The 15,308-nt window shown below is 44.5% G+C and overlaps 3 protein-coding genes across 3 annotated transcripts; 1 reads left to right on the plus strand and 2 right to left on the minus strand.

The window, feature by feature from the left end:
- The first annotated feature begins 843 nt into the window (after positions 1-843).
- On the plus strand, positions 844-6,527 carry LOC133908525 (phytochrome-associated serine/threonine-protein phosphatase). The gene is made up of 10 exons (XM_062350593.1): positions 844-1,207; positions 1,447-1,593; positions 1,698-1,765; positions 2,549-2,606; positions 3,067-3,177; positions 3,270-3,320; positions 4,909-5,052; positions 5,127-5,222; positions 5,347-5,418; positions 6,212-6,527. Exons 1-10 carry the CDS (start codon positions 1,127-1,129, stop codon positions 6,293-6,295), a joined length of 912 nt encoding a protein of 303 aa, XP_062206577.1. The 5' UTR covers positions 844-1,126; the 3' UTR covers positions 6,296-6,527.
- A 1,268-nt stretch (positions 6,528-7,795) lies between these two features.
- Positions 7,796-8,790, minus strand: LOC133908526 (uncharacterized). The gene has a single exon (XM_062350594.1). It carries the CDS (start codon positions 8,470-8,472, stop codon positions 8,035-8,037), a length of 438 nt encoding a protein of 145 aa, XP_062206578.1. The 5' UTR covers positions 8,473-8,790; the 3' UTR covers positions 7,796-8,034.
- Positions 8,791-10,242: 1,452 nt separating this feature from the next.
- LOC133906065 (uncharacterized) lies at positions 10,243-15,233 on the minus strand. The gene is made up of 4 exons (XM_062347851.1): positions 14,776-15,233; positions 14,288-14,651; positions 10,876-11,222; positions 10,243-10,795 (listed from the first exon to the last, which is right to left on the minus strand). Exons 1-4 carry the CDS (start codon positions 15,112-15,114, stop codon positions 10,400-10,402), a joined length of 1,446 nt encoding a protein of 481 aa, XP_062203835.1. The 5' UTR covers positions 15,115-15,233; the 3' UTR covers positions 10,243-10,399.
- Between the last annotated feature and the right edge of the window lie 75 nt (positions 15,234-15,308).

Consider the following 15,308-nt stretch of genomic DNA (forward strand, 5'->3'; position numbering starts at 1 on the left):
TCCTATGTGGTGAAACTGCAGTTTTCTGCAAATCATCAAAGCAAATGAAACTGCAGTTTTTTTTGAAAATCATCAAAGCAAAGTCTTGTATCTAATTTGACGAACCACTCAGAAATAATAGCTTTATACGAAGCCGCACGGGAATACGTATAGTTTAGAAGAGTGATCAATTATATCCAGCAGTCATGTGATTTGACCACTACTAACACCTCAACTATTATCTATGAATATAATGTTGCATGTGTAATTGGGATATGTGAAAGGCAACTTAATGAAGCATATCAACCTCAAGTTTTTTTATACTCATAAGTTGTATAAGATGAACGAAATAAAGGTAATGCATACCAAGTCATGTAAAAATTTTCAAGATTTATTCACTATATCTCTTTCCACATTTAGTCTTGTCAGATGTGTTCATAGCATTAGGATAATAAGGCTTAGAGAGTTACATATTTTAGTGGGAGAATTGTCACATAGTACTGATATGAAGAATTAAATCTTAGTCAAGAAGATTAAGTGTCTAAAGTTAATCATAAAGATTATATAAAATATTTTAGGTAAATTGTACTCTTTTTCCTTTAAATAAGTTTTTCTGAAATTTCTCATGTCAAGATTTTTAATGAGGTAATTTATGTGACACGAGATATGTACTTTTTTTTTTCAATTTTTCCCACTAAATTTTTGAAATTTTAATGAGACATAAATTTCACAAAAAATATCTAAGAAAAAGTGTTAGAAAAGTTTCACAATCGAATATAAACTCGTATCTATCCGTTATGAGTTTTGCCCACTCGTTATAAACGTAAATAAATAAGGATTAACTTTCCCTTTTACTATCGAAATTCCAAAGAAGCAACGGCTGCACCAATCCGAGGCTCCAAGCCTGTCCCATCCAATTGCATCCCGTCGTCTCGTGCCGTCGCAAGCACGAGGCTGTGAGCGAGCCAGCCAAGGCGTTCTCGATTTTCCCCTCTCTCCTCAATCCTCCCCCCCCCCCCCGCCCTCTCGCCGCCGCGATCGAGGAGGCGCCAGAAACCGAGAGAGGGTCTCCTCCCTCCGTCACCCGAGCGACCGAGTCCCCCGGCGCCTCCAACCCCGATTCGCCCCGCCATCCCGCGCGCTCTCGATGGATTTGGATCTGTGGATCTCCAAGGTCAAGGAGGGCCAGCACCTCGCCGAGCACGAGCTCCAGTCCCTCTGCGAATACGTGAGCTTCCTGCCCCCTGACTCGCTCGTTCCGCCGCTAGGGTTTTGCTCGCCTCGTTGCTTTCCCGAGCGGCGGCACGCGCGCGCGTGCACGCCAGGGTGTTAGGGTTCGTGGTGGTTGGTGGTAGATGGGGGCAAAATGGCGGCCTTTGCTGTGGGATTGGTGTGAAGCGTGTATTGGTGGTGGATGTCAGGATGTATGTCTGTGTGTAACTGCGGTTGGTTTCAATGGTCGTCCAGGTTAAGGAGATCCTCATCGAGGAGTCCAACGTGCAGCCGGTGAACAGTCCCGTGACGGTGTGCGGAGACATCCATGGGCAGTTTCATGACCTGATGAAGCTCTTTGCCACCGGGGGGCACGTCCCCGAGACGAATTATATTTTCATGGTGCGGATTGTGGAGCCTTTTCTTTTTTTTTCCTGTGAGATGTGGTTGTTGAGATGGTTTTGGATGATGATGTTTTGCTCAATCGAGCTGTGGTTGACTTGCAGGGTGATTTTGTGGACCGTGGCTTCAACAGCCTGGAGGTTTTCACCATTCTTCTGCTACTAAAAGCGAGGTATTTAGTTAGCTTTCTGCTTGGGATAGTGGATTGTTTGCTCGATAGGTGCAAAGTTCAAACTTTCTGGTGCCTAGCTTCTGCTGTACCTGCTTCACTACTTGGCTTTGTTGGTATAACAGAACCTCGTTATTTTAGGAAAGATACATGATTAGTTTTGTTTGTATAATAGAACCTCATTGTTTTAGGAAAGATACACTATGATGTTTCGTTAATGACCAGAGTAGCATTAGTCCTTACTTAGACAGAATAAGCTATTGAATGATAAAGATGTAGTGATTGACTGCTCCTTGATTATATGTCTGTTCCTGTTGCTCTTTCGGAACTGCCTTCTTGCATTATCTTTCTTGGATTCTTGAGCAGTCTATGGGGCTGCTCTAGCTTCTAGTCAATCATGCAGTTAAATAGTATGTGTATAGTTCTGAGAAATAGAAATAATATCCTGGAGTTGAGTTGAATAGTTCAGGATGATAAGGCACCGCACATATTAACCATGTTTTGTATATTGTGTGCCAACATACATGGTAGCTTTGGTCTAAAAAAACGTGGTTTCTGAGTGATGAGTGTGTTTTGCTGGCTGAAATTTGAAACCAAAGTTCCTTCATATTTACAAGTAACTTGAACTTCTAATGTAAAAAAAGGGTCCCATGTCACCATTTTTTTACAATAAACTAGCACTCTTATGAAGTAGTTTTAACTCTCATCGTCTTTGTTGTTTCGATTTCCCTGAAGCGTCACAATGTATGGCTAATTCTTGTCACTGAATTTTTTGACTGGCATTAGGTATCCTGCCCACATAACTCTTCTGCGTGGAAATCATGAAAGTAGGCAGTTAACACAGGTATGTCCTGGTTTGGAGAAACTGAGAAAGTTGATAGTGTTATAGAGTTGATATTTTGTGATTCAAGAATCGTATGCTGCAACTAAGTGTCTTGTACTCCAATCTATGTTCTCATGATTTGAATGTTCCACTTTCGACTATTGACCCGTCTCTCTTTATCTCTCCTGCCTGCTCCTCTTTTAGTGAGTGCACATCAAAAATGCAAATGTACGAATACAAGTCACACATACATGAATTTTAAAGTCTTATGGTTCACGAATAACAATATCTGATAGTAAACTGTGTTCTCATGCTTAGGTTTTGTTTAGTCATTTCCATGTTGAACTATATGACATTGGCCATATTTTTTATCTACATTATATACTTGTATTCGAGTCTACCACAAATAGATGAGTACACATGGCATGCTGACTTAGTGCTTGTCAGGCAGGCATACTAATATTCTGTGACTTATCTTTAGGTGTATGGTTTCTATGATGAGTGTCAGAGGAAGTATGGAAATGCAAATGCATGGCGGTACTGCACTGATGTTTTTGATTACCTTACACTTTCAGCTATCATTAATGGCCAAGTAAGTTCCTGTATTTAGAATTTGCAGGTTGTCAGTTCATGTTATTTGTGCCAAATCATACTTAAATGTTAAATCACATGCTGTAAATTCAGGTCCTCTGTGTTCATGGTGGTCTTTCTCCTGATGTACGCACTGTTGACCAGGTTAGTTGAACTTTTTTCCATAACTTCCTTTTTAACCATCAGTCAACATATATGTTCATGAATACTTGCTTAAATGTGATCCTTCCCCTTGTACGGGATTCGTCTTGTAGGTTTGCTATACGTAGTGAATACAGAAAAAAAAATATACATATCGCACCTGGTCTAGAAAACAATGAAATGATCTGATGCGGACTCTTAAGATTCACAACTGTTAGAAAATTACGTTGACAGAACATTCTGCTGTTAGCTATGGATATATCTTAAATTCGTACCAGTGTATATTCATTCAGACTTCCTTACAGCCTTGCTTCCCATGTCTCTAGCACGTGTTGGCCTAGCCCATAAGGGTCATGCCGACTTGATTTCATCCCCACCCTTTTTCCAGTATCGCACTGGCAGTCCCTCATGAGTGCGGAACACACCTTTTTGTTTTTTTCTTCCTCTGAGCAGGATGACTATTGCAACTGCTTATTACACCACCAGGCGACTGGCCTTCTAGCCGATTATTCTACTGCCACCAATGCGATTGCCACTTAGAATATTAACCCACTATCCTAAATACTTTACGGGCACTTTGATTAGACATCTTTTAGTGAAATGGTAGAGATCTGTAAAACTGTATTATGTTTTTAAAAGATATCCGTTCACTGAAAGCAACCTTTCTATGGCACTCTGTATAAACTATAAGTAGTTTACTAGTGTTGATAGGCGAGTGAACATCATTAAAGCATCCCGCAGGCACCATGCTAGTTTGTACATATCTACGATCGTAGTTAAGGCGTCGCCATAGCCTCGCTATATCCGTCTGGCGGAAACTCAAGGTTCGCCACGCCGACGCCACGGCTCCCCATCCGCCGCCCAGTGGAGGGCCACCAGGGAGCAAATCAGGCAGATCTAGAGTTGGGTAACCTGGATCTGCCATCGCCGAAGCTGCCCCGTCGCCCTCCGACTTCATTCCCATTGATCCCCTTCCGCGCCGCCGTCGCTGAAGCTGTGCGACAGAGAGATGGGGAATGAGAGGGAGAAGTGGGGGCAAGGGAAGGAAGGAGAGGCGGCTGGTGGAGGTGTCCTAAGGGAGGGAGGAAAGGAGAGAGGCACGGCTGGTGGAGCCGTGGAGGTGGCCTGAGGGAGGGGGGGGGGGGAGGGAGAGAGAGAAAGGCGGCTGGTGGAGGTCCTCTCGTGGAGAGGATGAGAATCCTATTCTAGGGTAAGTGGAGTGGGCTGGTGGGCTGGGCCAACCCCTCTCCCTTCTCTTTTTTCCTTTTCCTTTTTCTTTCCTCTTCCTTGCTGCTCTTTTGGTGTTTCTTTAGCCTATATGGCGTCGCCACGCTGCGCGCCATAAGCGATATAAAGGTGTGAAGGTGGCAGGTCGCCACACCTCACCACACTACCATAATAACTATGTTTGCGATATGATTTTCTTGAGTAACATATTGGTTGATATCAATGTACTAATGGAGTAATAGGTGCTTAGCACTGCTGGCCCATAATTTTAGGAATAGTAGGAAGCATGATTCTGTGATCGATTTCTCATAGGAATAGATGTTTCAATGGAATTAAGTATATGATTATCTTTTTTTGTCGCTAGATACGAACAATTGATCGCAATTGTGAAATCCCCCATGAAGGTCCTTTCTGTGATCTGATGTGGAGTGATCCTGAAGAGATAGAGACATGGGCTGTTAGTCCCCGTGGAGCAGGTTGGCTTTTCGGATCACGAGTGACAGCAGAGGTGCATACAATATCTTTTATTCAATTCTGGATGGCCTTTTCATTGCTTAATGAATGCTATTTTGTTCTATGCAGTTCAACCATATTAACGGTATTGAGCTAGTTTGCCGGGCTCATCAGTTGGTCCAGGAAGGTCTAAAGTACATGTTCCAGGAGAAGGGCCTTGTAACTGTGAGTTTCACATATAGACTGATCACTACAGATACTCATAGCGTTTTGTTATTTTAGTCGTTTTCATTTTCAGTTTGACCATGTTAATGATGATGCTCATGTTAGTTTCTTCTTTTTTTTCCAGGTGTGGTCTGCACCTAATTATTGCTACAGATGTGGCAATGTTGCTTCTATATTAAGCTTCGATGAGAAGATGGTATGTTAGTTCTTTACTTGAAGTCTTTGGCATACATGATACTTTTTTGAGTCATTCATACTAATCTGGTGACTGTAGGTTTTATTGTTCATATATGCAAGAAGTACGTGAACAGAGATAATTGTTGTTTAAAGGGCATGAATAGCTTATGCGATAAGCAATGGAAAGCTATACTACGCGACCAGTGTTTCTGGCCAATATTCTTAGACCTTTACTTTAGTGGAGTAGTGATAAAATTTAATGTTATGGTATGACTAGACGTGTTCGCCATTAGCTACCCTTCACTCCTTAAAACACCTAGAGTGCATTCGACTTTTTCTATACTTGCTAGTGACATTGGTTGGACCTGTAACAAGGAATGAAGCTAATGTGTACTAAATACTAATCGGGAGAGGGCTTGAGTTAGACCTTCAAAGGAAATAAACGAATATTTGTCTAACCGCATCGACCGTACTTTTTGAGGAGTCGAGTAAACCCTTTGGGGTTTAGTAGTTCATCAGCAACTACTCAGCATGTGTCTGTTGTGTCTTTGCCTGAGGAAGGGGGTAGAATTTGCCATGTAAAAGCAAAGTCACTTCAGTTTATCAATAAGTATCGGAAGACCTCTGATTCTTTTTGTGCAGTCGTATCTGATCACATCCGAACTTTGCATCATCATATGTGCCTGTATCTTATTTCAGGGCTGTGAAGGGGCTGATATGTTTTATTCCACTGTGCTTCTTAAGTTGCACCATATAGTGTTTTATGAGCTATAGCTGATGCTGATCTATGCTATACTTTGCTCTATTGCCAGGAAAGAGATGTTAAATTCTTCACAGAGACAGAGGAGAACAACCAGATGCGGGGCCCAAGGACTTCTGTCCCATATTTCCTGTGACTTCAATTGTACAATTTTAGAAATCAATGTTTTAATCTGTAAGGTCTAAAGGTCAGCCAGAGTTGTTTATTGCTGTAGGTGTTCAGATCATAGTGCAATCTGATGCGTTTGATTTCTCAGTTCTTTTAACCACATGTACTATAGACCATTGGGAGGTGTCATATGCTCCTGTATTCCTTATGACACTGTCAAGTTTTGTTTCTGATTTATTTCACGTGCTATTTATCATGAACCATACGTGCGTCTTGCAGCTCAGAAAAGTTGGGTTCAGTTTTATTCACCTTGTGAGATGTTCTTCAGTTTTCGCTGACACAGTAAGATATTTTGTTGTAAACATCTTACGTACGCAATTCCAGGTGTATGTTCTGTAAAGCAGCTTGATTCTGTATGATGTATGATGGACCACTCTTATTAAAAAAACGTTTACCGTGGATGGCCCACCGAATTTGTTATCCTTCTGATGGATAAGCTCCATTTTCTCCAACCGAACCAGTTCATGATTTCTCATGAGACACTTCAACGACACAGAAGCAGCTGTGATACCGATCGCCACAATCAGTGGCTGCTAGACGAGTAGATGCCCTCCCCGGCCGCGCCTGCGCGCAACAGTCATGTAGCGGCAGAGGCGTAGCCCGCCCTTTGCCACTTATCCGACGGTGTGGAGAAGGCATGCCCTCCGCGGCCGGTCTTCCTCGGCTCCTCGCCTGCCCGAACGAATCTTGCATGGATGGCACGCGGACGGCTGCCCACCGGGCCGCGTCATCGGGCCACGCACGATACGTAACCCGAGCCGGCAGCGATCGCCTTTCGATTAGGACGGCGCGCGCGTGCCGTGCCGTGCCGCGGCCTCCTCTCACACCTCATGTGAACACGAGCAGCCGAGCTGAGCTCCCCTCGTTTAGAAAAAGCTTCGACGTGCATGTCTCCGCTGTCAGGTTGTGTCATGCGAGCCTCTTCTCACGGCAAGTGAAACAACAATCAGTGGATGCTGGGGGCATCTTTCGGCAGGCTGTTGACCCTTTTCCCAATTCTCATGATCGTTCAGGTGAGGGCCGCGATAGAAAATTAAGTTACTCTTCGTCGTCCTGCCTGACTTCCCTTCATTTAATATCCGCAGTTCACCGAATTTATAACGAATGCACGTACTTGCTCACTCCAATTATAAATACATGTGATCTTGATAAAACATAGTCTCTAATTATAGTTTGGTCACTATTTTTTATTAGAATGTATTTATAAAATCTATTGAATTTTTAATATTATAAAAAAATAAAGATAAATCACATAATTTTAATGTTTTTAAATTAAATATTTTTAAAGCTATTGTTGGTCAAAATTTTAAAACTTTTTTCAAAACACATATATTTATGGCCCGAGGAGTATGTTTGACCGGTCACGGAGATAGTTCACTGCTCCACTTGTGAACAGTTATTTAGCCCGTCAAAGGGAGAGAGAAAAAAATCCTGCGTTTTTTCTTTTTGGAGAATGACGGGAGGCGCAGGTGATAATGCAGCAGCTCTTCGAAGGATCGGGAACATGTACAGAGAAAAAAAATAGGGCAAAGGAATCTGCACTTGGGCACCTGGCCTTGTAAGATCGATGTGATACAATCATTGGGTTGCGGCTGCTTCGCCAAAAATCACGTTCTAATAATCGATGAGCTCAACAGAGAGGAGATTGAGCGAATTAGGATGAGGGGAGAGGCCGAACAGATCGAAACAGCATATCCTGCTTTGGCGCTATCTCCTCCGATCCCGATGCGACGGTTGACGCGCCGGCGCCGGCGGCAAGGCTGTCCGCCCGCCCCGCGGCGACCGCGACCGCGCCGGGGGCTGATTCTCCTCCTGCCCCGTTGCCCGCCTGCGTCCGCCCTGCAAGAACTCCCCGACCTCCGCGTCGGAGAACGACGACGAGCCCCCCGGCGCGAGCCGCCGCCGCGGCCGCCTCCTCCACCGGCAGCAGCACCCCCTCGCGGCCCGGAGCGGCGCGCGCGCCACGCAGCAGAGCACGGCCACGGGGAGGCACGCGCAGAGCACGCAGCACTCCGCCGCACACTCCGCCGCCGAGGACACGCCGGGCCCGCGCCCGCGCGGGTCCCCTCCTCCTCCTCCTCGTCCCGGCCGCTTCTTCGCGTCCTCCTTCTTCCTGTGCCCCGCCGCTGCCGTGGCGGCGTCCATGAACTTGCCCTATGCTCTGCTGCTTTCCCGTGGGTTGCTTCGCTTTCGGTGCGGGTGATCCGAACTGGAGGCGTGGGAGGGAGGAACCCTCTGCTCTGCTGTCTATTGCTGTGGGTTTCCTATTTTATCTCTGAAAAAAGAATAAATTTGATTGGAATATTAGCCACTTCGCAGATCGCAACGCTGATGTGTACTGCAATCTGTTCTGTCTCGTCCTTATTGTTCACGAGCCGAAAGTTCGTTAGGTGAGACTGGACGACTGGATAGATACCCAAAGCAGTCGCGCTTTGAAGAATCTCATTCCTCGCGTATGATAGCAGTGATATATTCCGGGAAAAAAATTACTGGTCGAAGTATTTTAATAGTTTGGCTGGGTACTTTGTTGTTGTGCCGAATAATTTGGTTGGCACTGGTTCCTGCGACTCAGCTGTAAGATATTACCCGGTCAAAACGTGGTCACTTTTAAGATGATGATGATGATGATGATCACAAGTGTGCAACGTATTCAATTCACGGGCGCATCAAATAGGGTGTGGCCCCTGCGAGGCTGCTCGGCCACTGGTGGCGACGTTGTTGCACTAGGCCGGCCGGCGCTTTGCTTTAGTCAGTGTCAAAGGGACCAAGGGTACCTTAAGCTTAAGGAAGGAACCCACCATTTCTTTGCAGAAATTATATAAAACTTAGTCTCATAAAATGATCTCCTCTTCTATATGTTACGTGTCATTTTTCTTCCTCTCAATTATATATATCGATCTTTAAATTAGGAAAGGATGGTATGAATCAGAATCTCATAAGGACATTTCGATTAAAGATCTTGTAGAATTTCTTTTCATTATAATAGGGATAAAAAACCGGATAGTAAGGAATAAATATTGTCTTACTATCCAATAGCAACTACAATAAATTAATAAAATATATTACTCTCTCCAGTTATAAATATTTTACGATATTCGACGTACAATTTTAATCATTATTTTTTATTATTATAAAGTTAATAAAATATAATATTATGAAAGTATTTTTTAAGATAAATCTACACATGTGGTTTTTATATTTTTAAACTAAATATTTTGGAAGCTATTAATAATCAAAATTTTAAAAATTTAACCAGATCTTTAACAAAGCAATAAATATTTATAACCGGATAGAGTACCTCTATAGTACTATTAACACTTATCCTAGTCCCAGCTAGGATAAGTGATAATAGGATAAGTACTATTTTGCAATAACCAGATAGAGTAACTCTATATTTATAACAAATATTATCATTTATCTGATAAAATTCTCAAATTTATTTTATAGGATTTTTATCAAACTGTTTATTGCAAAATTCCCTTAAGGACAGCGCTGACACATGAAAAAATTTAGAATTTGCATGCAAGTTGTACTACTCCCTCCGTTTAGAAATAGTAAGTGTATTTTCTTTTGAAAAAAAAATCAAAATTTACATATTTTGACTAATATTTGATCAAATTATAAGAATGACTAGTGTAAAAAATTATATAACTATATTCATAATTTAAAATTATTTTACATTATATATATTTTGTGCTATAAATGATATATTTTGAAAAAAATCTTAATTAAAATCTAACTTTAAAAATCGAACCTAAAAGATCTATTATTTATGAACGGAGCAAGTACTTATTACAAAGATCCTGTTATCCATGCAATCTCGAAAACTCCTATAGATTTACACATCCATATAACACGCTCAATCTTTTCGCAGGAAATCCCCAATAAATATTCGCTATTCCACTTGACAGAATCAACCATATATTCATTCTTATTGAATAAAATTATCTGCTAACACATGGTAAATACCTACCAGTTAGATCTCAGAAAAACCTCTCTGTCATTCAACACGAACCTCCTCTCAAGTCTCAACAGAGACTCTCGTAGTAGAATCTCATGGACAAAGCAATAATTAGTCATAACCACCACCAGGAGCAGGTGCAGGCCGTGCAGCCCATTTAGCCAGGAACCCTTTGTAGTGCTCCAAGAGCTTCCCGGCGTCCGGCATCGCCTCCTTGACGGCGTCCACCGCCAAGAACCGCTCCGCCCACGCGGCCAGGCCGGGGAACTTGTCCTCGTCCAGGAGGTTGGTGCTGCCCACCTCGTCCACCACCTTGATCCACACCAGGAAGCTCCCGAGCGCGACGTCCACGAGCCCGACGGCATCGCCGCCGAAGAAGGCCTTCCCCTTGGAACACTCCCTGAACGCTTGTTCCAACGTCTCCACCACAGGGACGACGTTCTTGAACGCCTCTGGTTTCTTCTCCTCCGTCGTCGACCAGAACAATCCCCTCCAAGCCAGGAAAAACTGAAGGCACATTAGACGGAATCATTCAATCAAGTGCAAGAGAAGCAGGATTAGTATCAACACCACCAACGCGTTCATGCCTTGTCGTCGATGTAGGCTGCCCAGAAGCGAGCCGTGGCGCGGTCGTGGGCGTCGGCCGGGAGGAGAGGAGGTTCGGTCCCCGCCCAGGCCTCGTCGACGTACTGCACGACGACGAGCGACTCGCACACCGCCCTGCCTCCGTGGATGAGGACGGGCACCTTCTTCTGCACCGGGCTGGACCTCAGCAGGAGGTCGCTCTTGTTGAACAGGTCCTGCTCGATGTACTCGTAGATAAGCCCCTTCATCGCCAACGCCACCTTGACGCGGATCACGTACGGGCTGTACCACGAGCCCAGCAGCTGCAGCTCGCCTCCGGTCGCCATTGCAGTGTTACCCGAGGCTTGTCACTTGTCAGCTTGTGCGAGTTGTCCCGATCGATTTGTACTGAAGGGAGGACGAGCGTGTATTTTATATACACGGTTAACTCTTGACTAGCTAGCAAATGAGCTGAATAGACAACTTTGAATTGTTGATCGGTGAGCCGGTGATGCTCCACGTCGTTGCTTAATGGAGAGTATGTGACTATTTTCGTCAGCACTGTCGTCTGCTGAGGGAGTTGCTTATTGGAGAGTAGGTGACTATTTTCGTCAGCACTGTCGTGTGCTGAGGGAAGGAGGCAAATCATGGAGTGGGCCGGTGAATGAATCATTAAAATTGGCATGCGTTTTTTTAGATGAGTTGAAATTAGTTGCTAATTTTTTAAGTCGGACGCGGACACACCGTGCCCCCTAACGCGCACGCACACTGTGCCCTAAGGTCACTCCTAATACAAACAATATCGTAGTCTTCCATATTATCCGGATTATCCGGATACTAGTGTAAATATAAACTCTCGTAATACTTGGTATCTATTAATAAGGTCCATCAATAAATATAAACATTATTTATAGAAACTATATTCACCAAATACATTATTTTGCCTATGTCTTACCTCTTGGATTGTGTGCTCAAGCTCCAATATATTTCTTAGCTATTTCTTCATGTTGGATTTGGTGTCTAGATAGTGTCTTATAGAAGACACTATCTTCTTTTCTCTTACTTTAATCACTTGTCACATCATCTTTTATCATTCGAGGAGAACTATTTAATATCTAAGACACTAGCATTAGAAGTGACCTAATAGATTAAGACACTAGCATTAGAAGTGACCTGATAGATTGGAGGTCTAACCTTACATAGCACCATTGTTGGAATCTTAATCATAACACAAAGAACAATATTCACACAACGGACCAGTAGTTAGTGGTTCTTGATTGTTCATTTATGTCACATCAGTTGGCTATATTCCTTTTAATTCTAGAAGTATCCCCAGAATAATCCTAGGTATTACAGTCTATGTAGATCTGTAAAACTCTAACCTAGTTGTGACTGACACAAGTCTTAAGGAACACGCATCAGGCCTCCCTTTGGCCCTAACAATGTATTTCTTCTAGTCGTCTTTTCGCCAAATCCTCTTTGACTCATATGCTCCTCTCGGAGCCGCCCTTCATTCTCTTGCCAATGGTCTCTTTGTCGCATCCCTTCGGCTTCGGTTTTCACCTGGCGTCCGAGCTTCGGCCTCGCTTCACATCCGGCCACCTTCCAGGCTTAGCTATCGCCTTCACCTTTTAGGACCATCGCTTGCACCTTCAAGATCCCTGTCCTTCGCCATGTGTACTTGGCCTTATTCCTGCATAGCACAATGAAAACATCTCTATTGTGATGTTAACATTGCTACCTAGTTTTGGGGTTGGTTGACGTGGCCGGAGTCAACAAGAGGGTTAACGTGATACCATTCCCCCAACAACGAGTATACACATTAATCACTAAACATACTGGTATGTGTATATACTATTTCTACTATGAATTTAATTCTTAGAGAAATATAAGCAAGCATGTCAATTCTAACCCTAAGGAAGGGGGAGTTGGGATGGTGGTAGGGAGTGGTTGTCCCGAGTTGGACCATCGGGAACATGCGTGGGCCACAATATTTCTTTTGGTGGGCCGCTGGGAAGGAATACCCCCTGCCGCTGGGGAGTCATTGGTTGGATGGAAGCTAAGGGTGTGTTTGGATGCTCTGCTGAGCGTGTGTATGCACTGACGGATGCAGAGCGGAGAGGTGTGTGCGTGTTTGGTTGGCGCTCGTGACTGCACCCGCTCATGCAGTTGCATCCGCCCAGCCAGGCTCGGGGAAACACCGGAATCGGCCGTTTCCGTCGGGCCTGGCTGAGGAGATGTAAAAACACTGTGCATACGAATTTTTTTTATTTAACTTTCGATTTTATTTAGAGGTCTAAAAATTCTAAATATTTTCGTGAGCAAATTAGAGCTCACTAACAACCCATTTTAATTAGGTTGATCCAAAAAAACCTAAGTCAATATTTAATTAAAATTCTCCAAAAATCATAAAAAAAAAATCACTAATATTTTTATCCAGTGATATACTAATTTATAAAAATATTTTTAACCCTGTGTTATTTGATAAAAAAAATGAATTCCTTTGTAATATAATATATACTCATGCAGACAATCGAACACAATCTCTTCTCAATCAGACTGAGCAAATACAGCTAACCAAACAGATCCTACTATATTTCTCTAGTCTATCTCAACTCAACCTGTATAACTTATACGAGGACATACGAGCAAACAAACAGGTCCTATGAAGTTATCACGGATACAATTAGACTCGACCAACTCGAGCGGGCCTGACGGTCCGGATAGCTGTTTTGGGCCTGTACTAGGTAGCAGCCGACAATGAACCAAGTCCACTCGAGCCTTGGCTAAAACTTGTGTGCGGTAGTTGTAGAATTAAAATTTACAGAGGCAGTCTACCTGTCCAGAAGAAAAAAAACAGGCACCATAAACTTTACGGGTCAGGCTTTGGTAACCGTTTTACCAATGAATAAAACTGGAATTTTCTCCGACTCCACGAAAAAGTGCTCTGGCCAAGATACACTGCCCCTATTCCAATGCATAAACAAACACCGGTGCATTGGCACATTGGTTCCGCCCACTAAAGTTCATATTTTGATGTCCACATTTCATATGCGTGTGATATGATATGCACTCGCGGACTCGCGGTTGTGACTTGTGAGTGCCATGCGTACATAGCGGTGTGTGAGCGTGTACATATTCCATGCAATCAAAGAAAACGCAAAAAACAATAGTACAAGGCCCACATCGCATTTCACTTTCTCCATTGCAACTCACGGTGCACAATCCTCTGGGGGAAATCACGGTGGCACATCGAACAACATCTCACCATCCCGCAGTCCTTATTGGGCAAAATCACAACTCAGCTGGCAGCAAATACATCTCAAAGTACAAGTACTAAATAGTTTAAGAGCCATACCCTGGGGATTCGGATCCAACTCAACATATCCAATTGCCAAACAGACCCCAGATGAGTGGGCAAACAGCGTGTTCAGCTAGAAGCAATCCATTTAGCCAGAAACCCCTTGTACTGCTCCATAACCTTCCCGGCGTTCGGCATCACCTCCTTGACGGCGTCCACGGCCAAGAACCGCTCCGCCCACGCCGCCAAGCCCGGGAACCTGGCCTCGTCCAGAAGGTTGGTGCCTGCCACGTCGTCCACCACCCTGATCCACACTAGGTGGCTCCCGAGCGCGACGTCCACGAGCCCGACGGAGTCGCCGCCGAAGAAGGCCTTCCCCTTTGAGCACTCCCTGAACGCTCGCTCCAACGTCTCCACCACAGGGACGGCGTTCTTGAACGCTTCTGCTCTCTGCTCGTCCGTCGTCGACCTAAACAGCGCCATCCACGACGGGAAAAACTGCAGGCACATGTTACTTTATGCACGGAAACACTAATTCTAACGCAAGGTTGCAAACCCCAAAGAAGATTGATTTCGTGCGTGCCCTAAAAAAAATGGATTTCGTGCAGCAATAATATCATACCGTGTCGTTGATGTATGCTGCCCAGAACCGTGCAGTGGCGCGGTCGTAGGGGTCGGAGGGGAGGAGCGGAGCCCCGGCCCAGACCTCGTCGACGTACTGCAGGATGACGATCGACTCAAGCACCGGCCGGCCGTCGTGGATGAGGACGGGCACCTTCTTGTGCACCGGGTTGGACCTGAGCAGGAGGTCGCTCTTGCTGGCGAGGTCCTGCTCGATGTACTCGTAGCTGAGCCCCTTCAGCCCCAGCGAAACTCTCACCCGGATGACCCATGGGCTCGACCACGTGCCCAGCAGCTGAAGCTCGCCCCCTCCTCCTTGCTGTTCTGCTGCCGCCGCCATTGGAGCCTTGGAGGTATGGCAGATGCTAGCTAGCTAGCGTCGTGTAACGTTCTCTAGAACGTAACCTAGATCGAGTCGTGCCTACTGCTTAGTTTGGCTAGTATATAGTAATAGGTTGAGTGGCCAACTTGGAATTTGTGAGTGGTGATTTCTCCTTGGCTCCTTGTCATTCACGCCACTGCTTGTTGGAGCGA

The sequence above is a fragment of the Phragmites australis genome, chromosome 2, assembly GCF_958298935.1.
Source record: "Phragmites australis chromosome 2, lpPhrAust1.1, whole genome shotgun sequence".
NCBI lineage: Eukaryota > Viridiplantae > Streptophyta > Magnoliopsida > Poales > Poaceae > Phragmites > Phragmites australis.